Source organism: Lepus europaeus, chromosome 1 (assembly GCF_033115175.1).
Source record: "Lepus europaeus isolate LE1 chromosome 1, mLepTim1.pri, whole genome shotgun sequence".
In the NCBI taxonomy this organism is placed as follows: Eukaryota; Metazoa; Chordata; class Mammalia; order Lagomorpha; family Leporidae; genus Lepus; species Lepus europaeus.
In genome coordinates this window covers 139,878,671-139,903,744 of record NC_084827.1, presented here as the reverse complement: position 1 = coordinate 139,903,744, position 25,074 = coordinate 139,878,671, and the positions used below count along the sequence as shown (strand labels likewise).

The 25,074-nt window shown below is 40.5% G+C and overlaps 1 protein-coding gene across 2 annotated transcripts in view; it reads left to right on the top strand.

Annotated features, from left to right (window-relative positions):
* The window catches only part of HECW2 (HECT, C2 and WW domain containing E3 ubiquitin protein ligase 2), a 335,902-nt gene that overhangs the window by 202,909 nt on the left and 107,919 nt on the right, over positions 1–25,074 (top strand). For both annotated transcript variants that reach the window (XM_062189442.1, XM_062189447.1), the window contains 6 exons: positions 4,778–4,947; positions 7,554–7,696; positions 12,771–12,871; positions 13,287–14,627; positions 15,699–15,794; positions 24,823–24,973. In XM_062189442.1, the coding sequence (XP_062045426.1) occupies positions 4,778–4,947; positions 7,554–7,696; positions 12,771–12,871; positions 13,287–14,627; positions 15,699–15,794; positions 24,823–24,973 (2,002 nt within the window). The remainder of the gene's footprint in view (positions 1–4,777; positions 4,948–7,553; positions 7,697–12,770; positions 12,872–13,286; positions 14,628–15,698; positions 15,795–24,822; positions 24,974–25,074) is intronic.

The window sequence follows — 25,074 nt, the reverse complement described above, 5'->3', positions numbered from 1 at the left end:
AGCTTCTGGCTCCTGGCTTCAGATTGGCCCAGCTCTGGCCATTGCAGCCATCTGGGGGAGTGAACCAGCGAATGGAAGACCTCTTTCTCTCTCTGCCTCTGCCTCTCTGTAACTCTGCCTTTCAAATAAATAATAAATCTTTTAAAAAAGAACTGACAGTACAGTTATGCTATAGCCAATCTTTAAAAAATAAACTAAACCATATACTTACCTCAGCTAGACCAAGGAAAAATTTGAAGAGTAGGAGAAAAAGATACTTCTTCTATAGAGGAATACACATGCAAATTGGAACATGGATAAGACAACTTTTATTTGTTTTCTGATCAAATATTCTAATCACTTGTATGTTTGTCATATAATTTAAACACTGCTTTTCAGGTTGTTAGTTGGAACTTACTTCAGTTTGTAAGTTTGATTTAGTTGAAACCAGTAACTAGTTTACAAAGAGTAGAATATTATGAGAGTTTACCATCCAAGGGAATTATTGGGGGGTGAAATATAAGTTTCTACTAACAAAATTTTTATACATGGAACTTACCTGCCATATATATCTATATACAGGTTTGCAATATAAAAATTGTAAAATATGCTTCATACAGAGGTCACTATAACAGAAGTTTGAAAGTCACTGATTTTATTTTAAATATTTATTTTTTATGAGATGCAATGTTTATTTAAGTTCTGGTAGACGAGTAACACAAAGCCAAGACATAAGAAACCAAATGAAACATGACTTTGGAAGGAGAACAAGTATAAGAGGCTAGGAAAGTGAGAGAAAACAAGGGGACTATGTTAGGAATAAAGAAAGAAATCCTAAAAGAAGAAGACATACAGAGATTTAGATTTGTTGAAGAGGTCTAGGGAGGGAGAGAGGGGTTATTCTTCTGTATGTATCTTCATTATAAGTTATAATAATGTTAAACTGAATGCTCCCTTAGAGGAAGGTCCATGTTTTGATCATCTCTATGTTTCTCAGAGTTCTTTTTCTAAATTAAAAAAAATTGTTTAAATTATACAAGTTTCATGTATTTCATATATACAGATTTAGGAACATAGTGATGCTTTCCCCACCCGACCCTCCCTCCGATTTTAAAAAGCGCATTGGCAGTCACAAAGCTAAGAGTATGATAAAAAAAAAATCAGTATTTGAAATGAACTTTTAAAAGAGACATACAAGATAAAGTCTAAAAATACCTGTCACTGTAAGATGTTTTGTTTTCATTTTTCTGTTAGTGTAGTGCTCCCCAAATTTAAATTAGATCCACCTTTTCTGTCTATAAAAATGTGAATGAAAATAGATGTTCCCAATAGAGCAAATTTCAAAATTTCAAGTTTTAAAGACAGATACTTGTACAATATATAATTATCAAACAACAAAAGTATGTTAGTCAGTTTGTTGCAACAGTTTTTGCTTTGGTTCTCTGGTGAATTTTTGAAGTTGTACAGTAGTGGATTATGGTTCAAAATTGGCCAGTAAATATATTTTCTTCAGTACCCTCAAGATTTAAGAAATATCCAGGCTTTCACAGAGATGCTCAAAGTATCACTGCCTGTGGTACTTCTCCCCTGCCTCCTTATCTGTTTCCTAAAAGCACTTTGACCGGCAACGTTTGCTCTAGACCTTCACAGTCTTGAGGGCCTGCAGGTACTGAAACCCTGGTTACAGGCAGATAACAATAGACCCCATTAGCTCAGCACAGTTTGTTTTGGATCATGCCATATATTATAGGGAAAAATTAAATTGAGAAGTAAAAATTTTATGTATTTATGGTATAAAACATGATATTTTTTATATAGCATTGGATTCTTAGTTTGGAATGATTAATCTTTGTTTTCAAGTGGTCCACATCATTCTGAACTTGAAACTTGTGTTGATTTTGACTTGAGAGGGGATGTTATTAATTCACCATGGGTGAATGACCATCTGGAAGTTAACAATCCTAGGGAATTTTCCTAAAAAGTGGTAAATAAGCATTGGGACACATACAAATGCTTCTTTAAATACTTTGTCCGGCATCCCACGTCCATTCACATGGAGACTAGTTACCTTAAATCTATTTCATTTCCTACCATATGGTCAGACAGTTTTGGTTAGTGCAGAATGTTTAAAAATTATAGGAGATGAAAGTAATTATATAGTGTTAATTTTATTTTATTTTAAGGTTTATTTATTTATTTTGAAAGTCAGAGTTACACAGAGAGAGGCAGACAAAGAGAGAGGATCTTCTATCCACTGGTTCACTCCCTGGACGGTTGTAACGGCCAGGGTTGTAGAATGCTGGCGTTTAGGCAGTGGCTTTACCTGCTACACCACAACACCAGCCCCTCCCTCTCTATTTATAATCTGGTTGTAGCATACTGACAGGCATGATGTTTTTTGGAGCACATTGAAGCATTGTAGAATGGCTGCTTACAAATATTCTATTCTTGATTATGGTTAAGTAGAGACCGAGTAATTGAATTCTCTAGCCAAAGTAAAAATTTCATTTTAATATTTTAAACTTCCTCCAAATGTAGCTTTAACTAGGATAGTTAGTATGTCTTTGGCCTTTGACTTTGAGTATTTCTTTGGCCTAATAGGTGTGTAGATATTTATGGGCAATAAAATATGTAGAAGGCAAAAGAGAAGCAATGGCAGAAATGAGATGATCAGGGGAACTGAATAATCAGATTATAAATGATTGATAGTTCATTATATTTGTTAATGATCTTTTGTGCAGTGTTCCATTGTGGAAGAGTTTGCTCTCAGAGTTATCTATTAGTGACAGTTCTCATCACAGTGACTTAGCCATCAGGTGGAATACTCTTTGTTCAAAGGAGTTTTTGTGTGTAAATGATTTAGGTCTGTGAGAGTTTGTGGCAGCAATTTCTGTCCATTTTACTGTTTATTTACTACATATAAATCCCTTTGGAAGGAGATTAACGTCTAAAGGATATCATTCTGTATTTGAGTCCAAGTCAAGCATAATCAAGAAAGGAATCAAAGGAAATGTGTAAATTGTCTTTTCCTCTCAAAACTACTTTATGCTAAGTAAAACATGTTGCAATATTAAATTGACAATAAAATTCCAAGCTGCATTTAATAATGAGTGTGTAGTTTATGAAGTGTTAGGAGTGGGGACTGGAAGGCTATTGAGATTACAGCAGCCTTTCTGAAGTGCCTGTCTGTTTCCTTACTTTTCTTTTTTCCCCTGGTTTTCAGATCAAATACCTTACTATATTTCATGCAGTGTTCTTAACACCAGGTCTTCTCCACTGACTTTTTCAGTACTGACTGATAGATTAAGCTGTTCCCGTCTCCTTCCAGTTACATGTCATTAAACAGTCTTAGTCTGTTTTCCTCACATGCCTTTAGGCTACCAGTCCTTTTCTGCTTTTAAATTTTTGTTTATTTATTTGAAAGGCAGAGTGACAGAAGAAAAGGGAGAAAGAGAGAGAGTGAGCCCTTCCATCTGCTGAATCCCTCCCAAATGACTACAACAACCAGGTCTCGGTCAGGCTGAAGCCCAGAGCCAGGAAATCCATCCTGGATTACATGGGTTCCAAGGACTCCATTATAGAATGACGGTTTTGCAAGTGGCAGTGTATCTTGCTATGCCACAATAACATAGGCTACGAATTCTTCAGCACCATTGATGAGCCTTATCCAGGAAACCCATACTTTCCGGAGACTAGGGTTCTATGGGCGACCCAAGGCCAATTTTTTTTCCTCTTAAGAAAGACCTTTTGTTTCGGAAACAGACATGCATGGTATGACTCTGGTGACCTCCAGTAATTTAGGGTCACTATATAAGGTTTGTTCACCAGCTGACCTCTGTAATTCAAAGGTCTTAAGAGGTTTGGAGGGGTGGGCATGTGCAGAATTGCTAGAAGAACCAAAGTATTTAGGAGCATGCTAGGTTGATCTTAACTTGAAATACATGTAATTTGTTTACCTTAAATTAAAAAAAGAATTTATCTAGAAACAATTTCCTCTTCCCACTGGCCACGATCACTTAGTCCACAAGCCTGTCTTATTCAAGCTATATTCTAAGAAAGGCATGATCCAGGGGAGCCAGCCTTTATCTCCGGCATTTTTGTGTCATTTCACCTGACCATTAAAAAATATCAGACTCTTACTAAATGGACCTCAGCTAGAATTTTTGTAATGTGAAACAACAACTGGTGAGTCTAAGGTGAGTTACAAAACCTTCATCAAATATTTAAGTTACTTTGCAGACTATGGCAAAGGTAATGGGATAATTATTTAAAACAGCAGGCAGCATTCACATTTAAAAATTCTATTCTGGTCTACTCTTTAAATCTAACATTCATCACATTCATGGAATATATATGACATTTTGAATGGGGTACAAATGAATGTGCACTCTAGAGTTTTATCTCCAATTAAGTTTAGTCCAAACTCCTTTTCATGTATACGGGGGGGGGGGTACTTCAAAACATTCATGGAAAGTTGAATTAAAAGATAGGTTTATTTTGGTGCAAAATGATTGTGAAATCCATGCATGCAGAGGCATCGCCTAAAAATTCATGGAACCCCTGCCATATCTCAGGTGTCTTCACTTATCTGAAAACAACCTGGTATGAATGACTGTCCTATTGTTTTACCAAATAACTAATGTTCAGAGCTTCCTTTGTGATTATGTAAGAGCAAATTGTCTTTGAACTGCTAGTTCTAATCTGGTTGTATGCGTTCTTCCTTCTACCTTCTGTGCTTTCCTCCTTCCTGTTCTCTCTTTGTGTCTCCCTCCTTCTTTCCACTTTTCCTTCTTTAAAGACCTTAGGGCAGTTGGTCTAAAGAAAGGGATGTTCTTCAATCCTGACCCTTATCTTAAGATGTCCATTCAGCCAGGAAAGAAAAGCAGTTTCCCCACCTGTGCCCACCATGGGCAGGAGAGAAGGTCTACTATCATCAGTAACACCACCAATCCCATTTGGCACCGAGAGGTAAGATGATCTTGAGGAGTCTGTGACTTCACTGCTGGGAAGTTGGCAGGACCACCTTGCTTCCTGGGCCCTGCATCATTGAACTATTTATGGGAATGGGCAATGTGAGTAAGGAGTCTTAGCGTTCTGTTGGACACAGGAGCCAGGTCTAGGGTGAGACAATTGAGGTTGTCACTGCAGGGGCACAACTTAATGTGCTGCCAAAAGACTAGGAATCAAAATAAGGATCGTTTTAAAAATTTCATTTACTTATTTATTTTTATTTATTTGAAAAAAGAGTTGAAAGAGAGAGAGAGAGAGAGAGAGAGAGAATGGCTGCAACAGCAGGGGCTGGGCTAGGCCAAAGCAAAAGCTTCTTCTAAGCCTCCTACATGGGTACAAGGGCCAAGTACTTGGGCCACCTCTGTTGCTTTCCCCGGCACATTAGCAGGGAGCTAGATTGGAAGTGGAGGAGCTAGGACTCAAACTGGCACCCATATGGGATACTAGCATTGCAGGTAGAAACTTAATCCATTATGCCACAATACTGGCCCTCCAAATCAGTATGTTAATGCATATTTTAAGAAAATCAAAAGTAATGCAAAGAATAATGATGAACAAAATTAAAATTTTAAACAAGGACAGAATCAGTGACATTGTTCAATAGAGCCGTTGCAGAGCCTGAATCAAAAGGAAAAATCAGTCATACTGATTATATTTTTGGTATTTTGTTCTAGCATGTATTCATATAGACTAAAGGGATTTCTTTCCTTTTGGTCTTTGGCAAACGTTTTATGGGTTTCTAAATTTTGTTAATTAGATGAACCATTCAAGGTGTTGTCATCCCAAGTGAAACCAGATTGTGTGATTGTGTTGATGATCTTTTAAACTTCCTCACAGCTATATTATACTACCAGTCATCACAGTGCACTATATTAATGAAGTCAAGCAAAGTTTTTTTTTTTTTCTTTCTCACTAGAACTACAGAAAGTCAAACAAGGAACACCAGGTGTCATTTTTCATTGAGTGACCAAACCATGTACTCTACCGGCATTTCTCAGGGATCTGAGGCAGGTCTCACCTACTAGCGTTGGCATGTCTCTGGGTCAACTTCTTTTGGCCTAGAACTTCCCCATTAATTAGTTCCTATCCTAAATGCTTAGTGACAACAATATGCCCCAGCAGTTGTAGAAATATTTCATTAGAGAGAGATATTTCAGAGGATCTAAGACCAACTGGAGAAAAGGTATGGCTGTTTGAGACCTGCTAGCACAGCAAGGTCCTTCTCCTTGGCACTTTGTGTGGTTATCAACTAAGTGAGTATTGCTTGCATTCTTATAAATGGTCTAAGAATCCAATTATGATTTCAAAATGGCAGTAACTCTTAAAAGCATACTCCTAAATGTAACAAATTTCCAAACCTAGACATAAAATCTATCTCAGTATGAGCTCCAGCAGGCACATAATGGATATGGTCACGAAATGAGTGATTACTTTATTTTTTGAACATTTTCTGTTTGCAGATTGTGTACCCACATCCCCAGTGCAAACCTTATGGGGGAGCAGAAGGGATGAGATTAGCACCTCTCCATTTTGGAGATTAAAAAATTGAGTCTTACTGTGTTTGTGTGACTAGTCACTCAAAGGCTAATGTGTGGCTGAATTCACATTTCTTGTTCTAGATGGGTGCATGTTCCAATAAGTAGACTGCCAGGTTGTATGCCTTTGATGAATTGTAGCTGTCATGACTAAATAAACTTATTGGTGCCTAAATGTAAAGCTTCCCATCCCTATTCCCATCACTGTGGTTGCATGGGTGCTGTCAGGGAAGGGGTGGAATGATTTACGTTAATTTCTGACTGTATCATGTACTTATCCTGAGACTCTTATCTTCAAACATTTATTTTTGTAGAGATGAAATAAAGATAATATATATAAAAGTTTTTGAACCTGAGAAAAGTTACTCATTTAGTATTCTGATTAGTGATCAGCCCAATTTTCTCCAATGGCATTCTTAAAACAACAAATCCTGTCTCCTCAACCTCATACTTTGATTTTTCTGTCCCTGAGGAAGTGCCCCTGTGTGCCATTTAAAATTAGGTAAAAGTTCCATTACAATATTGTTTTATTTTAATATTCATCAGAGAAACTGGAATATTCTGCAGATGATCTTACTATAACCACTAATGGAAGAATATTTTAAACTATACTTTGCAACTTCAAAATCCCAAATTAGGAAATAAAACTGCCATAAATCAAAAATACTGGTTAATCCTTACCCATCCTATAACTAGATGTTAAATATCAAAGCATTAGAATAAGTTTAGTGAATACTAGAATTGTAGTGTCCATAATTTAATATTTGATAACATCTCTTGAAACTATTAAACCAAGAAAGACTGCAGGATTGACTGAGTTTCTTTTGCCATACGATCCTTCACTGTTTCCATAATTCTGAATGCTAATGATGCCGAGTGAGTAAAGGATTGACAATAGCTGCAGATGCTTGTAGCAGTGTGAACTGGGTGTATCATTAGAATATGACATAGATTTTCCTACAATAATAATAAAGTGATATAATATTTGTCCTTGTCTTGAGCCAACATATTATCTATTTTTGTTTTCAGAAATATTCGTTTTTTGCATTGCTTACTGATGTCTTAGAAATTGAAATTAAAGACAAATTTGCCAAGAGCCGTCCCATCATCAAGCGTTTCCTGGGGAAACTAACCATTCCCGTGCAGAGGCTGCTGGAGCGACAAGCCATCGGGTAAGCAGCCCTTACTTGCTGAGATTAGTCTGTTCAAGAAGCAACTGAAATGACAGTAGTCCTTGGAACTTTCTGACTGATAAGAAGTAGTAACATCATTCTTTTAAAAATAAAAATACTCATCCCCTCATTAAAATGTACTGAACAAAAAGCATTTTGTTTTAATTAAAATAAAATTAATGAATTATTAATAAATTAGTAGTTACCTTTTGGGGATATGTTTACTTTTTCCCAGAGGTACCTCCCATTAGCATTTCAGTGTCAAATCTCAGTGTTCAACTGTTTTTGAGTACAGTGAAATCTTGCTGTAAAACCATCTGCCTAGAACAGAATTCTAGTGTCAGACTGACAGTTATCTTGATTGATCTCATCCAAAGGACTTTTTTTTTTTTTTTTTTTTTGAAAACAGACAAGCTTGTTTAGGGACCTTTAAATATAAGACCTAGACAGTGACGTGATATTAATAGTCAAGCCCCTAGACATTAACATTCTATTCAGGCAACTAGAATTAATTCATTGAATTTTAAAATGTGATTCGATGTCAGCTTTCTTTCTGTGAGCATTTTCCCAAGTTGTGAATAAAGTAGTTAAGAAATCATGACTGCCTCCATCCCTTATTATGAATGTTACATGTGTTTTTACATAGTAAATACCAGCAAACTCAGGAACAGGACTGCCTTAAGGTAGCACTAGGAGACATCTTATGCTGTATCTTTTCGTTGTAGAACATTATGAACATATGGCAATAGTAGTGGTACTAGGAGTAGCAGCAGCAGCAGTAACAGTAGTAGCAATAGCAGCATTAGCAGTAGTAGCAGTACTGCAAGTACTAGCAGCAGTAGTATTACTACTAGTGGTAGTAATGATAATCACCTATGATCCTAGGGGCTTATCCTATGTCAAGAGGCACGTGCATTATACTCATAAGCTCAGCATCTCTCAGAGGTACACAGTATATTAATACCCATTTCAGAGATGAGGCATCTGAGACTAGCAAGCAAGTGGTAGAGCTAGGATTTGAGCAGATTGGTGTGTTCTAGAATCCTGGATTTTCTGCAATACCTGAAGGACTGACATACTCTAGCAACCTGAGAAAGGTTGACCATTTCTAATTACACTGCAGATGATGAACTGTTTACCTCTGACAAGTCACAATATTTTTGATAATTAGTTTCCTCATCTGAATAATAATGTGCTCAGACAAGATGATATCTAAGGCCCTTTCAAAATCTGAAAGAGATTCTAATGGATTCTAATTCTCTGGCCATCATAGGCAATGGATTTTGTGGTTGAGCAGCTCATGTATAGTAGGAATATTATAGTGTAATTCTAGCAGCTTGCTTTATCTGGTAAAATCTGGGAAATTATAATTATTTTAAAAATAGTGATTATAGGTTCTAGTAGAAATAATACAAGAGGTCTTTAAAAAGTTCATGGAAATACAGTTTATGAAAAACTGTGCATGAATTTCAAAAATGTTTGCACCAAAATAAATATTTCGTTTAATTCCATTACCATGAACTTTTTGAAGTTCCTTCACCTACACTTAAAATTATATATATAGAAAGTGTTTTAAGATTGTACTTACAGAACGTAAAAGAATTTGAAGTATGAATTAACTACAGTAGATATCACATGAAGGAACTTTAAAAAGGTTCATGGAAAATGGAATTAAAAGATAATGTGCAATTTTCAATATACTTTTTGATGACTCCCTCATATGTCATTCACTGAATATATATAATTATAATTTACATGATATATGATATTCAGAAAGGTGTTGATTTTATGTATAGCAATAAAAACGATCAAGGAAAAACAAAACAGTGGTTGAAATAATTGGTTAATTTGCTGACTTTATTTAGTCTTGTAAAGAACTGAGCATCCTGAGGATGCCAGTCCTGGATTCCATGTATATGGAAAGGAAGTCCAGCATTTGTAAAATGTCAGAATTTTGAGATATTTCTCTACAAAGTTAGAGCATTGCCTGATACAGTGATTTGCTTTATTAAAAATAAGAATGATAGCACATATTAGCATGTCAGCTGTTAGCATTCAGATGTGTTAGCATATTTCTGACCTGATTGTCGCTTTCCAGTAAGTCCTTGATGTATCTTTCTTTTTAGCTATTTATTTATTTATTTATTTGAGAGGCAAAGTCACAGACAGAGAAAGGGAAAGACTGAAAGAGAGGTCTTCCGTCCACCGGTTCCTCCTCAAGTGTCTGCATCCACCAGATATGGGCCAATCGGAAGCCAAGAGCCAGGAACTTCTTCTGGGTCCCCACGTGGGGGCAGGAGCCCAAGCATTTAGGCCATTTTCCACTGATCTCTCAGGCCATAGCAGAGAGCTGGATGGCAAGTGGAGCAGTCACACAAACAGGTGCCTATATGGGATGCCAGTGCTGCAGGTAGAGGCTTAGCCTACTATGCCACAGTGCCGGCCCCATCATTGATACATCTTGAAAAATGCTGCACTTTGATATGACTGCAACTCTGAGATAGTTGAAGTCTTATAAGATGGGGTTTTACAGTACAAGCTAGGACTCCTTACTAATTACTTATTTCAAGCATGTCTTTGAATGTGACATTTTTTCATAGCATGGCCTGTATTCTTTCAGAAAAGCACATCGGTTTCCCATGCTCTGTCACTTCCTCTCATTACATTAGTGAGAGAATGCCTCAGTCAGCTGGTGAAAGTTTTGTGGCATTTATAGTTAACAATAACATGTCACAGTAATGGATAATATATCCTTCTTAATGATGTATCACAGCAGGAGGCAGGATGAGGCAGGATGACAGTGGACAAGAACAGGCTACCAGCTGAATCCCCTGACTGGCCCTTAGCATGAGATGAACTCTTGGCTTAGAATCTATGGCAAATAGAGGAGATTGACTGTATGTATAGCTTGAATGGCTAAGCAGAGTGTTTTGTCAGTGAACATCTCTGAAGCCAGTTAAAATTCTTGTTTCCAAACAATCTCATTTGTTAATTAATTATTACATATATATTAGGTACCTACTAAATGTCAAGCATTGTGTTGTGAATTGAAGGTGAAATAGTGAGCAAAAATGATAGATATAATTCTTTCCTTAGAGTTCTTATGAAACACTCACTTCCCTGGCTAAAATGCATCACTTCTATAATCTTTATCATTAAAACCACCACTTTGCTTAGATTGGCCAGGGAACAGGGAGTTTTTTTTTTTCCCACAAAGAAATGAGGATTTTATTATTAAAGGACTGAATGTCCAAAGAGATGGGAGAGGCCCGACAATGTAGAGAGCAGTTCCATATAATTTGTTGCTAGGCAGATGCACTAATGGACAAATATCAAGCATCAAGCATCCCTGTGTGTCAGGCACTGTCTAACTGCTGGAAATACAGTGGTGAGTAGAAGAAAAGATATCCTTGCCATTAGACTGATCACAGCTATTACATGATGTTACAGGAGCACTCTAATGTAAGAACAGTTAACATATCTAAGATGCCTAACAGTTACAAATACCTGTGTATCCCATTGTGGAAGAATTTCTCTTAAAGCACTCCTGTAAGTTGAAAAATCATTTTGATAGCAATCGTGATGTTAAGGTGGCCCATACATAAGTCTGTCATTAAAATACATGCTATGGAAAGCGTGAGAATGACTGAGGATGTACATCGAATGAGATCATGATACAGTGACTGCAGAACAGGAGCTTCTGTGCCAGAGGAACCTGTGTTTAATCCCCACTCTGTGACTTAATAGTTGTCTGGCCTCTTGAGCGAGTTACTTACCCTCCCCGTGTCTTAGTTTTCTCCTCTAAAAAACAGGGCCGACACTTGCAGAGTTGTTAGGAGCGTGAAGAGAGGTGATGCATGCAAAGCTTTTGTCAGAGAGTGCCTGGTACATATTAGGCAATTACCGTGGCAGCATGAAGCATTTTAAAAAGCATCAATCAAGAAAAACCTATTATAGCATCAAACTGGAGTAGAAAAAGAAAAGGGTAAAGAAATTAATCTTCTGCAAAATAAATGAATAAATAAAATTTTAGAAAGAAAAAAATCACATTGTTCTATGAAATTCTTGCTGTGAAGTCAGAGGAATTCATAAGAGGTGAACTGGAATTTTATATTAGTGTGGGATTTTACTGAGGAGCTCAGAACAAAAAAATTATGTAAGCTAATAATAAATAGCTGACTTAGAGGTGCTTAGTTGTACAATAATGAATGTTTTCCTTCTGAAATAACCAGCAGAGGGCAGTGTGAGAGCAGAGATGGTGTGCTTTCGTTCTTATCCTTTTGATTATTCTCCTTAATGAAGAATAAGCCTTTTGATTCCAAATAAGTGTTATTTGCATTCTAGAAAATGAGTTGCACTTGACCTTGATAAACAGGCACAGCCTTGAAAGAGATATGCAGCTCCATTTTTGTGGAGGATGGAAGTCCAAGTCTGGGACCAAGGTGAACCAAAAACTGGGCAGGCCCAGTGTGGTCTCTTCTAGCACAGTTCTAGGAATTAGGCATGACCCCACCCTAGACACATCTAGCTTCTCCAGCTAGACCATATTAGTGTCTCTCACAAGACACCCATGAATCCCTGCTAGGCCAAGCTCTCCAACAGTAAGGGCCAACAGGCCCTGCCTTGCAGGCGAGGAAGGCGAGATCAGCTGGAGCTGCTACCCAGCTAGGGCTGGATGTTGTGTTCTTGTGCTGCTGTCTCCTAACTCAGCTCTTGGTCCTCAGGAACACTATAGTAAAGAGCCTTCTGTGCCGTCAGGTGAAAGTTCTTAGCTGAGAGGTGAGAGAGAGAAACCAGCATCTTTTATAAAGAATCTTAAAATAAGACGTGTTATATTTTCTGATGTTACTAATAATTTTCCTTACAACAACAATTTCCTCTTGTCCTTGGGTTTATAAGTGCATTTATGCAAATGAATAACATTACATTGGACTGAATGTATCTTGAGTGTCTTATTTCTCTTTATTTATGAGTCTGAAGGTTTTAAAAGAAATCAGTGGGATTTGGGCATGGTCTGTGGGAAGACGGTGACGTCAGTGTAATAAGGATGAAAGAACCATCTCTCCTCTTGCAGAGATCAAATGCTCAGCTACAACCTTGGCAGGAGGCTTCCAGCTGACCACGTGAGCGGGTACCTCCAGTTTAAAGTAGAGGTTACGTCTTCTGTTCATGAAGGTGAGTCTATAAAGAGAGGGAAAAGTTGCTAACTAATTCAGTTGTAAGTTCACGTTTGAATAAAGTTGAACTGGTGTCCTGTTCTCAGAATAAAATAGCTGTCACATAATTACTAAAGTTTTTGAAGCAGTTAGGAAAGCCTGCTGATCAAAATCTGTCTCTTAGGTTTGTACCTGCCGTTTGAAACTAAGCTATAGAATTTTCAACAGGACCAACATGCATCCCTCATACGCCAAACTGACTGTCCATGTCCTCCTTTGATATTGAGCAGCCATTCTCAGCAAGGCAGCAGTCCTACCAAGAGGCCTCTATGTGAAGATGAGATAGTTGGGACTGATGGACGGCAAACAATTGGTCATTACGTGGTCATTCAGTATTTCTAGTTCATTTTCATAAAAGCTCTTGTCTCATGCAGATGCTTCTCCAGAAGCCGTTGGCACAATACTGGGAGTCAATACTGTAAACGGAGACCTGGGGAGCCCTTCAGATGATGAGGACATGCCCGGGAGTCCGATTTGTGCTAACGGGCCGATTTCCGAGGAAAGTGCTGCCGACGGGACCCCCAAGCATTCTTTCAGGACTAGCTCCACTCTGGAAATAGACACAGAGGAACTCACCTCCACTTCCTCACGGACCTCACCTCCCCGTGGACGCCAGGATTCACTCAATGATTACTTAGATGCTCTGGAGCACAATGGCCCTTCCAGGTCTGGGGCGGCAGCTTGCTCCGAGAGGCCCATGGGAGCCTCTCCCAAACTAAGGAGTAGTTTTCCCACTGACACGAGACTCAATGCAATGCTTCATATTGATTCAGATGAAGAAGACCACGAGTTCCAGCAAGACCTGGGTTACCCATCATCCTTGGAGGAGGAAGGGGGGCTGATTATGTTCAGCAGGGCATCGAGAGCAGATGACGGGAGCCTGGCATCCCAGACAAAGCCAGAGGACACCCCAGTTGAGAATGGGGAAGCCTCTGTGCAGGATGCTGCTTCCATGGAGGAGAAGCCAGAAAATCCTCCAGAGCTTGCAGATAGCACCTTGGCCCCAGGCCCTGCCCCAGAGGAAAGTGAAACTGGCCCAGAGCCTCTACCCGGTGCTGACCATGGCAGCTCCGAACTGTGTGGCTCTCAGGAGGTAGACCAGCCCACAAGTGGGGCAGACACAGGGACTTCTGACACGTCCGGGGGTAGCCGAAGAGCCATCAGTGAGACTGAGTCCCTTGACCAGGGCTCTGAACCTTCCCAGGTGTCCTCTGAAACAGAACCCAGTGACCCTGCCCGGACAGAGAGTGTGAGCGAAGCGAGCACCAGGCCCGAGGGCGAGAGTGACCTGGAAGGCGCGGACAGCTCCTGCAATGAGAGCGTGACCACACAGCTGTCCTCGGTGGAGACACGGTGCTCCTCTCTGGAGAGTGCACGGTATCCTGAAACTCCAGCTTTTTCTTCTCAGGAGGAGGAAGATGGAGCCTGTGCCGTGGAGCCCACCAGTGGTGGCCCTGCCGAAGGGTCGCAGGATTCCATATGCACACCTGTTCCTTTACCTGTGGTTCAGGTGCCTGGTGGGGAAGAGGAAGGACCAGGGGCAGAATCAGCCACGTCACCTGCCCAGGAGGAGCTGGGGGAGGTCTGGCAGCGAAGGGAGAGCCTGGAAGGAGCCGCTGCAGGTGCTGAGAGCCAGCCGCAAGGAGAGGACGATGCTGGGGATGCCCACAGCACTTGCGAAGGGGCCACTGCCCAGGAGGAGGGTGCTACTGGAGGTAGGAGTTTGTGGTTTTTCTCTCAATTTAAGTTACACTGCAGGTTGCAAGACTGAAGTTCCTCACCTCAGCAAAGGGGGAGCTAGATGGGTTGGAGGCAGGATGGAAAACAGGGCCAGGAAGAAAAGCAAATGGGTAACAAATATGCGGACACCTGAAACTCTTCCTGTAGATCAGGCCTCCATCAGAGCTGGGGAAACCAAGGGTCTGATTTGCATCCAGGTAGAATCAAGTTCAAGTTCAGTAGGTTTTATTTATTTTTTACAAAAAAAAAAAGGATCCTTGTATTTTTGAGATAAGAGGCTATAAAACAGCATGCTGTCCTCAAACTTAAATAAGGAAGCTCCAGGGGGACCTGGGTTCGCAGATACAAAATCAAAGAGGCTGGCAACTTCAACATTCATGTTATCTGCAGAGGTTACCAGGAGCATCATATGTCACACCTCTTTCATAAAATGCAAACCGAGTTAATAGGTGCTTTGCATCAAAGGTAATTATCTGTCTTCACCAGTGGAAGAAATGTCAACTTAATTAGGTACAACATTCTGACACCTGAAAACTAAGCTGTTTTAGCGTCAGAGGATGTAAATCTACACATTTGTATTATAGCTCAGTGAATGTGGGTTTCTAGAATTTCATTTAAAAATCCTTTTATAGATGCAGTACAAAGAGTACATTTATGACTAAGTGACATAGAAGTAGGAATGATTTTCTTATTCTGTAATTTATTTTTCTATCTAAATTATCTCTTTTTCTTCCTCTCTCGTTTTGTTTTTGTTTCTTTCATTATCTTGTGGCCAATATGTGACCCTGAAGTATCCGTGCGTGACTAGGACAAGGGCCAGGGAGGGAATGGGAGGGAAAAGAGGCGGGGAGCAGAGGGCTGCATGCTGGGGACATTCTCTAGGAAGTCCTCTCTGAAGCATTTCCCTCCTGTGTATTTTCTTGTTTCTGAGACCTCATGTGGGAAGTGAGGCTACAGGGAGCAGAGACTACCCTCAGGATGTATGAGGTGTTTTTTTTTCCACAAAGGGAAAGCAATCCCCCATAACACTTTACCTTTAATCCTAGGTTCTCAAGCCAACGGCCACCAGCCCTTGCGGTCACTACCTTCAGTGCGCCAGGATGTTAGCCGGTACCAGAGGGTGGATGAGGCTCTCCCACCAAGTGAGCATCCGTTAAGTAAAGGGTCCACCTTAATTACAGGGTGAAGGGCTGATGAACACACATTCCACAGACCTTAAAAAATGGGCCCATGGGTACTCAAGAGGAAGCTGGGGGCCACTTGATGGAACAGGTGTAATTTGGATTTTTGGGGGCCACTTGATGGAATGGGTGTAATTTGTAATTTTGATGGAAAGTGCTAGCCAGTGATTCCTCTCTGGCATTATTCTGCTGCATGAAAGGGCAGCAGGAAAAAAAAAGTAAATACTGTACTCCCACAGAGTAAATACTATAATCATGGAAGTAGATCCAGGTATTCTGGGCAATTGGGTACATAATAAAATTTTTTAAAATTATACCTAACAACAGCATGAAATTCAGTTTGTAGACAAATTGGTACAATCTCTTAGAAAAACTTCATTCTGTATAATACCCTGCCTCTTTTGGTCTCACATCATTTTAAGTCATTCACAACAAGGTTCTGAATTTTTTCTTTGGGGTATTCAAGGAAGTATCATTAATTTCAGAAATTATTCCACTGTGTGTTTGAGACATAACAATTATCTGGGGATTTGAAAGACTTTTTATTTTATTTCTTGCACTTTCAGAAAACATTTCATAGCTAAAGAAAACGTGGTCGAGGGTTATGGGTTCTAAGGGAACCAGTTACACAACTGTTATTCAGAGGTGTAAGTGATACCCATGGCCAGTCAGAATCCGGGTGAAATCTAAACAGAGTTAAATCTGTTTAAAGAATCCCCTAAAGTGATGTTGCTGTGTGAGCGTGGTTGTGAGTTTCTGTAACACTCTGTGGATACCTCTTTCAGGGAACACTGGAAGGTGTCCTCCTTCTCCCTGGGCTTTCTCTTCTTATCCATCCTCTCCTCTTACCCATTGTATCTGTGGTCGTGGCAAGAGGCTCTCTGCCCCTCTGTTTTGTCATAAGGGTGTTATGAAATGAGGAGAGGGTATGTATTTAAAGGACTAAAATCCCCAAGTGGTTAGTTTTGTTGAGTGCTGACCAAAAGAGTCCAATGGTTACGTGTAGAGTTTGTCAGAATATTGGCTTGAGCCTTTTGGAATCCTGTTGTGTACAGCTCCTTCCCATATACATGGATTGGAAAACTGAAGGCTGTTAGAGGAAGCATATTTTGGCAGTTAAAAAACATAGACCAAAGGATTGATTAATCATGTGTCATGTTAAGCAGATGGAGGAGGGTGGGGGAGAAAACCTTCCTTTTTGTTTACCTTTGGAGAAAAGATCAGACTCAATAAAGAAAAATATTTCTGGAAAAATATAATGAGAGTGAAATGAATTAGGAACACTGAGAGTTGTGGGAAAGCTTTTTTTTTTTTTTTCATGTAAACAGGGATCCTCCCTTATCCACAAGGCATATATCCTAGTACCTGCAGTGGATGCTCGAAACTTCAAATAGTACCAACTCCTTTATAGACTGTTTTTTTCCTGAATGCCCTTCACTGTTGTTTGATAATACCAACAGTTAATATACTTTTTAGATCTACTGCCTAATTGTAGATGATGATTTGATAACAAAAACATGCAACAAAAACATGCCATGCATTCCCCTGGAATTTTCCCGAGCTGTCCATTTGAACTCATCTAGTCAACACCACTACAGCTATCCTGGGGTCCTGTCAGAGGCTGCTTATCCAGACTGTTTATCCTGAGTTCATTCCTATTTCCCCTTTCTGTGGAAAAACACATAAACCAGTCCCATATTGTCTCCCATGCACCATACGTGACAATCACACTGGAGTCAATAACAGAAAAATGAAAGTTTTTCGGAAAGGGCTGGACTGGCCACTCTTTCTTTACTTAATTCTAAAAAGACCAAGATCTCTCATGCTGATAATGGTCTATTAGGATTCAGTCCCCAGACTGCCTCCAGCCCCCCCGCCACACTGATGACCTCTGAATGAGATGGTATTGCAGCTCCTTAAGGCACTCAGTTTGTGTGCATGTCCAGTCTGCTTCCCTGGAAGCATCCCAGCAGTGTCGTGCCTCCTACAAAGTCTGGAGCTTTCTTATTTTCTATGAGTCATCAGAACATCTCTCAACCAATGGTTGAAGTTGCACAGCCCACAAAGCTCACAGGGCATTGTTCATGGCCCAAGACAAGAGTAAGATTTTTGAGAACCAATGAGTAGATCCGCATAGCAGTTGAGCAGCCTTAACTTCCAGGTTGAGGATCTGTTGCCTGATCCTGAGGAAGGAGGAATAAGACTGGAAGCAGCTGCAAACAAACAAAGAAAAAGCATTAAATAAAAACAGCTTCACCAGATGCTGAAACACAATTGCCACCCTTGGGCTGGTGCTGTGGATTAGTGGGCTGAGCCTCCACCTGTTAAACCTGTATCCCGTATGGGCGCTGGTTCGTGTCCCAGCTGCTCCTCCTCTGATACAGCTTTCTGTTTATGGCCTGGAAAATAGTGGAAGATGGCTCAAGTGCTCGGGCCCCTGCACCCACGTGGGAGATCCTGAGGAAGCTCCTGGCTCCTGGCTTCGGATCAGCCCAGCTCCAGCCGTTGCAGCCATTTGAGCAGTGAACCAGCAGATGGAAGACCTCTCTCTCTGTCTCTCCCTCTCTCTGTCTATAACTCTGCCTTTCAGATAAATAAATAAAAATCTTTAAAAAGAAAAGACAAGAAAAAAACCTAGGAAGATAATAAATTTTAAAAAAATTTAAAATTGCCACTCTGTCACATAGACACCACGTGATCTCTGTGAGACTGAAGCAGCACCACATGGGACACCACGGAGTCCACTTTGTTCATTTTTTGGACCTTCAGAGAGAAGCCTAAGTTTGCTGGATTGCTCTGTGTAAGTGCACATACAGAGCAAACTCAAAAAGCAACAATGGTAATAACAAAAAGTAAAGAAAAACAGCTGGGAATAGGAGCCGTCCAAGCTCATGTTGCCCTGTTTTAGGAGTGAGTCCTGCAGGTGTAGGGAGAGTGACCTGCACAGAGGAAGAGGCTTTCAGTCTGATCCAGACAGAGCAGAGCAAACCTAACTAAGCCACGGGATGGTGGCTCACAAGGTCACTGTAGCCACCTACCTCTCTTACAATTGAGGAGCCTCCTCACCTGTCCCCGAGGAAGAGGGAGAGACATCTGAGCACTCTTTGAACTTTCCTGGGCCTCAAAGCACTGCAACAACGTTTCTACCACTATATTTAGGGATAAAGGCTCTTATTCTCTAAAATTATTCTCTAAAATTTAGTTTTGATGGAAAACTTGATATTTTTAGTTTTAAAAAGCCACTTTCTTAAAAAAAATCAAAGAGTTAGGGACAAAATATGCAACTATTTGAATTTTGTAAACTTTAATTCAAATATAAGAAATGCAGAAAATAGCCCCTTAATGGAGCCAGCATTGTAGAGCATTGAGAAAAGCTCCCATATGTGATGCCAGTATCCCATGTTGGAGTCCCACTTCAAGTCCTGGCTACTTCACTTCTGATCCAGCTTCCTGCTAATGCACCTGGAAAAGTAGCAGAAGATGGCCAATTACTTGAGTCCCTGCCAACCCATGTCAGATACTTGGATGGAGTTCTTGGATCTTGGCTTTGGTCTGGCCCAGCCCTGGCTGTTGTGGCCATTTGGGGAGTGAACTATGGGATGGAAGATTCATTCTCTCTCTCTCTCTCTCTGTCTGTGCGTGTGTGTGTATGTGTGTGTGTCTACCTTTCAAATCAATAAAATAAATAAATCTTAGAAATAAAGAGCACCTTCAGCCTGCTGAGATATCTCCAACTGAACACATCTAGGCAGCTCACATCATGTCATTAGTCCCTAGCAGTCTTGATGCCCCTGCCAATCGCCACCTCTACCCCCAATGGGAAAGAGGCCTGCTACCTTGACTACCAAAATCATACATAATGGAATCACAATGCCTTGAGTGCTAAAATAAGAAAAAAAAATCATGAAAACACTGCCTTCTGTTGCCTATTACAAAGTTTTTATATATTTAAGTCATTATAACTTCACCTTCTTGTCATTTTGGTTATTGTCATGTTTATAGTGTATTTACAAATGCATGTCACTGCAGTCAGGTACTTGGTTATGAATCAATTATAAGGAATTCAGGTCCCCTCTCCATCCCTTCCCCCATGATTCACATAAACAGTGCAGTATTGGCTTCTCCAATATGTAATTCCTTTTTTTCAGTCATTGGTCTCTAACTCAGCCCTCCCTGAGATGTGTTCATGTCTCATCTGATCCCCAGCTGGCTGGTCCAGCTTTGAAGGGAGTGGGGAAAGAGAAGTGATGAGGTGAACAGAGGGTTGGTAGGACAACTTGCTCACATACGTTGATTCTAAAAACTGAGAACTTTTAAGACTTTCCCTTCCCTACCTGCCTCTGTGACCTACCTGGTGACAGTTCTGTGACAATGGCCTTGGAATAGTCTTACATGCTTTCTAACTTGAACTTCCCCTTATTGTCCCCCCATTTAAAGTTACTTGTTTATATTTAAGTCTCATAGCATCTAAGAGTCCAATTATTCCTGGATGCCAGTTTGGAATATTTCGATTAAGTTTAGTTTCCTATGTATTCACACTTCATGACCTCTGAGAAAGCTAATGTTTGCTTAATGGGTTTGTCTAGAAAATTAGTGGCTATCTTAAGTTCTTACCAATTTTTGTCAGTGCTTCTCAAATTTTGGTATATCTAGGGATCAACTAGAAAGTTGATAACTGAATATCCCCCGTTAGAGTCCCCCCTTTGTTTTTGAATATCTGGCATGTATCCTAGGAATTGGCATTTTTGTTGAGTTTCAAAATAATTATGGTACATGTTGTCAGAGAGTCCCACCTGCCATTTCTTGTAATAGTTTACAAGCATTATTACTGTCCTAAAGTTTATGATGCAAATGGAATCTTACGTGGGACACTAGTATTCATAACAGATAATATCAGAGCTGCCATGGCCACATGGAGTCAATAAGTGGTTAACAGGTACTAAGGAAACTCAGAGCCCTGGACCCTTCATTAATTAGAGTTCAGTTGATAAATTGTAGCTTATGTATGAGATGATGCTAAGATGTTGCTTTGTCCTTACTGAATCTAATGTAGTAAAATGGGCATCATTATATAGAATTTTAGAAGTGGAATGGAGTTTAGTTGAATTCTGTCCTCTAATGTTTAAAGACTGCTATCCAGGCCGGCGCCGTGGCTCAACAGGCTAGTCCTCTGCCTTGCGGCGCCGGCACACCGGGTTCTAGTCCCGGTCGGGGCACCGATCCTGTCCCGGTTGCCCCTCTTCCAGGCCAGCTCTCTGCTGTGGCCAGGGAGTGCAGTGGAGGATGGCCCAAGTGTTTGGGCTCTGCACCCCATGGGAGACCAGGAGAAGCACCTGGCTCCTGCCATCGGAACAGCGCGGTGCGCCGGCCGCAGCGCGCTACCGCGGCGGCCATTGGAGGGTGAACCAACGGCAAAGGAAAACCTTTCTCTCTGTCTCTCTCTCTCTCTCACTGTCCACTCTGCCTGTCAAAAAAAAAAAAAAAATTAAAAAAAAAAAAAGACTGCTATCCAAAGAGCTGCAGTGACTTTTTGAAGATTGTGTGACAAGGCATGTCCAGAAATCAGGTCTCTCAATTTAGTGCACTGCACCCCTCTCCCCCAATACATTGCTGAGTCTTAACAGCTTATCATATGGGGGCCGGTGCTGTGTGTAGCCGGTTAATGCTCTGGCCTGAAGTGCCGGCAACCCATATGGATACCAATTCAAGTCCCAACTGCTCCACTTCCGATCTTGCTCTCTGCTATGGCCTGGGAAAGCAGTAGAAGACGGCCCAAGTCCTTGGGCCCCTGCACCCGCATGAGAGACCTGGAAGAAGCTCCTGGGTCCTGGCTTCAGAATAGCGCAGCTCTAGCCATTGCTGCCAATTGGGGAGTGAACTATCAGATGGAAGCCCCCTCTCTCACTCTCTCTTTCCCTCTCTCCCTCCCTCCCTCCCTCTCCTCTCTCTGTGTAACTCTGACTTTCAAATAAATAAATAAATCATAAAAAAAATTTTATCATATGATGTACCCTGTTTTACAGTGCAACGAGACAAGACGTAAATGTTAAGCACCTAGTCTTCTAATTATGATTATTTGATTTTAGCTTTGTATATCTAAGAAACGTTGATGCTCTGAAAAGAATTCTGGTATGCTTTCTCAAACCAAAATCAAACCAGGTCCAAATAAAGACATGTTAGTGCAGTTTTACATTTTTCAGAGTAACTGTGGTAGGTATGACAAAGAGCTAACATTTCTTCAGGTAACCCTTCTGCCATTGGATGGAAGGTTATTGACCACTTGGGTTGGATTGGATATGTAGCTCATAAATAAGCCAGCAGCATCGCAATCTTTGCAGAGCCAATGTCAAGTATCCACTTGAAATCAGAAGTTTATAATTTCTGTTAATGGGACATAAATAATAATGTCACTTAGATGAGACAGTATTTGGCACAGGTGATCTTGATGCACAATCAACATTTCATGTTAGTAGCAAATTGGTGGTCCTTGTTTTCTTATTCTCTCCATGGACCATTCAAATGCCTTTATTAAGCTGTAAATTAAGGTTATTCCTGGCCTTTGTGCAAGGTGAATATAAGAATCATTCTTTTTCCTGGCTTTATGTCATTTTAAATCACGCATTTGTGTGTGTGTGTGCGCGCACACAATGTGCAAGACACAGTGGTGAATATATTTGAAGATCCTTCTCTTGACCTGCTCACATTGCTACCCATTTAGCCCTCAGATTGGCCACATACCCATCTCATGTGGTAAATTCTTATTTAGTTAGTTCCAGAAAAATGTTCTGTCTTTGAAGATATATTTTTTAACTTTCTTTTGTAAGAAAATGGAAAATATGCAACAATGTGTTTTCTTTTCTGCCTCAACTGCCAAAAAGCTTAGGGCCAAATTTTAGTAATAACCTTTCTCAGGGCTTGGCAGCATGCACTCTTTCAGTTTCCTTTAGTTGATCTCTGCTCATTTCTTAGCCCTAATTGATCTGTTCTACAGGTTGAGGATTGTGAGCTACGTAAACATTCATAGGGGAAGGAATCATCATTTATGTGCACTTGATTTTTTTTAAAAGAAGTATTTATTTATTTATTTTTAAAGGTTCATTTTATTTACTTGAAAGAGTTACAAAGAGAGAGAGAGAGAGAGAGAGGTCTTCCATCCAGTGGCTCATTCCCCAAATAGCCGCAATGGCCAGAGCTGAGCTGATCTGAAGCCAGGAGCCAGGAGCTGCTTCTTCCAGATCTCCCATATGGGTGCAGGGGCCCAGGAACTTGGGCCGTCTTTTACTGCTTTCCCAGGCCCTTGCAGAGACCTGGATCAGAAGTGGAGCAGCTGGGTACCCATATGGGATGCCCGCACTGCAGGCTGGGGCTTTAACCCCATAGGCCACAGTGCCAGCCTCTATGCATTTGATTTGACATGTAGTATGTGCTTGAATTATTCTGGTTGTAATGAGGGAAGAATGAACTGGGAGTTCTCAAAATCTCTGAGATGGGGAAGCATTCAAGGAACAGAACAAAACAGTGGACTACATCAAAGGGTTTTGGAAAATGTTCCTGAAGATGTTTTCACGTGCTTCCTGCCTGTCAGGCTGAGCATAATGCCTTTCAGAAATCTCCTGTTGATAGGGCTGTAGGTGTGCCCAAAGAATTCAGATTTGGCAGGCTAGTTTATTGTGAGTCTGTATTATTTTGGAGCATGAGTGGCATTGATTTATTGTCTCTGTGGTGTTTTTCTTCAGTCCAGTTTTTCTCTTGCCATTTCTTATAAATTCCAATGTACTGAGATCAGCACAAGATATCTTTCCACTCCTGTTGAGGGTGGCAGCCCTCCATGGCGGTCTAGTGCAGGCTGGGATCTACTAAACAGGTCTTTCCAACCCTAAGGCCTTTGTTGGACTTGCTGTGTTCACTCCAGAACAAATGCCATTTGGTGGTCAGGAGAAAATGCATATGGCTTCCCCTTGGTTTTCAGAATTAGACCCATGGTGTTTATCATAAGCCATGTGATTATATGGAGATAATTGATCTGGCATAACTGACCTACTCAGGAGAAAGAGCTTATTAATTTCAAATGATTTACATGGAAATATATACATATAAAGTGCTTTGCTGAGTAAAGAATAGAATTCTGATGCTTTCCTATTTTTTGTATAAATTACTCTTGCCAACTGTAACAAGTTTCATAATTTTGCCTTTTGAAAAGATCAGCTCATGCTACGTAGATTTTACTGGGACATGGCCTTTTAGAGCATATAAAAGTGGGTGTCTGGCTCCAAAGACAGGACTGCTTTCTATTTTTCACTGAGCATGCACTAGGCATTTACTTACAAAGATGAACACACTTAATCAGTGCAATTGCCTAAGCGTTAAACTAAACAGCCTTACAAAGCTTTGTATTTATTGGAGATTGGAGGCCAAGAAGCTCTGAAAAAATGTATTCATCTTTGAGAAGGCACAAATTGAAGTGTGTAGATAATGATACTGTTTGATTGCTAAGCTAGCATTAATTACTTTTCTTTTGAAGACTAAATTTACTACAGTTGTATGTAAATATGCACAAAGAAGTTTCCAGCTTTGAGCCTTTCATGTAAGCTAACAAAAAGTAGAGAAAAATTGTTTTTAGTGAAAATAAGCATCAATACCAATTTTGATATGGCTATCTGACGTGTTGTGATCCTAGTTGTGATCCCAGAACACACGTTTCTAGAATACTGGGTGATGGTGAGCCCTGTGGGAAGATTAGAAAGATTCTTTACCTTGAGAGACTCCTCAGAGATTGGTGTTAATACACACAGGATAGGCTTAATAACTGCTCACAGCAAAGTGTGGTGTGGACTGGGGAAAAGTGCTGGAGTATGTTGTGAGGTGTATGTTATTAGCCCCAAATTATAGCATGGCAGAGAGAAAAAAACATGTGCTGAACTTACTGAACCACATTAATGGTGTCAGCTCCTCCTCCTTACCCCTCTCTCGGTGCCTCACTGCTCTGTAGACTGGGAGGCTCGCATCGACAGCCACGGCAGGATCTTCTATGTGGATCACGTCAACAGGACCACAACGTGGCAGCGGCCCACGGCTCCCCCGGCCCCACAGGTGCTGCAGAGATCCAACTCCATCCAGCAAATGGAGCAGCTGAACCGGCGGTGAGAGGAGCACTTTTGCTATTCCTGTTCCATTTTATGGTCAGGCTCGTAGGAAGCAGAAGACACAGCCGCTGCTTTCATCTTTGGGTGTTCTGTCACCA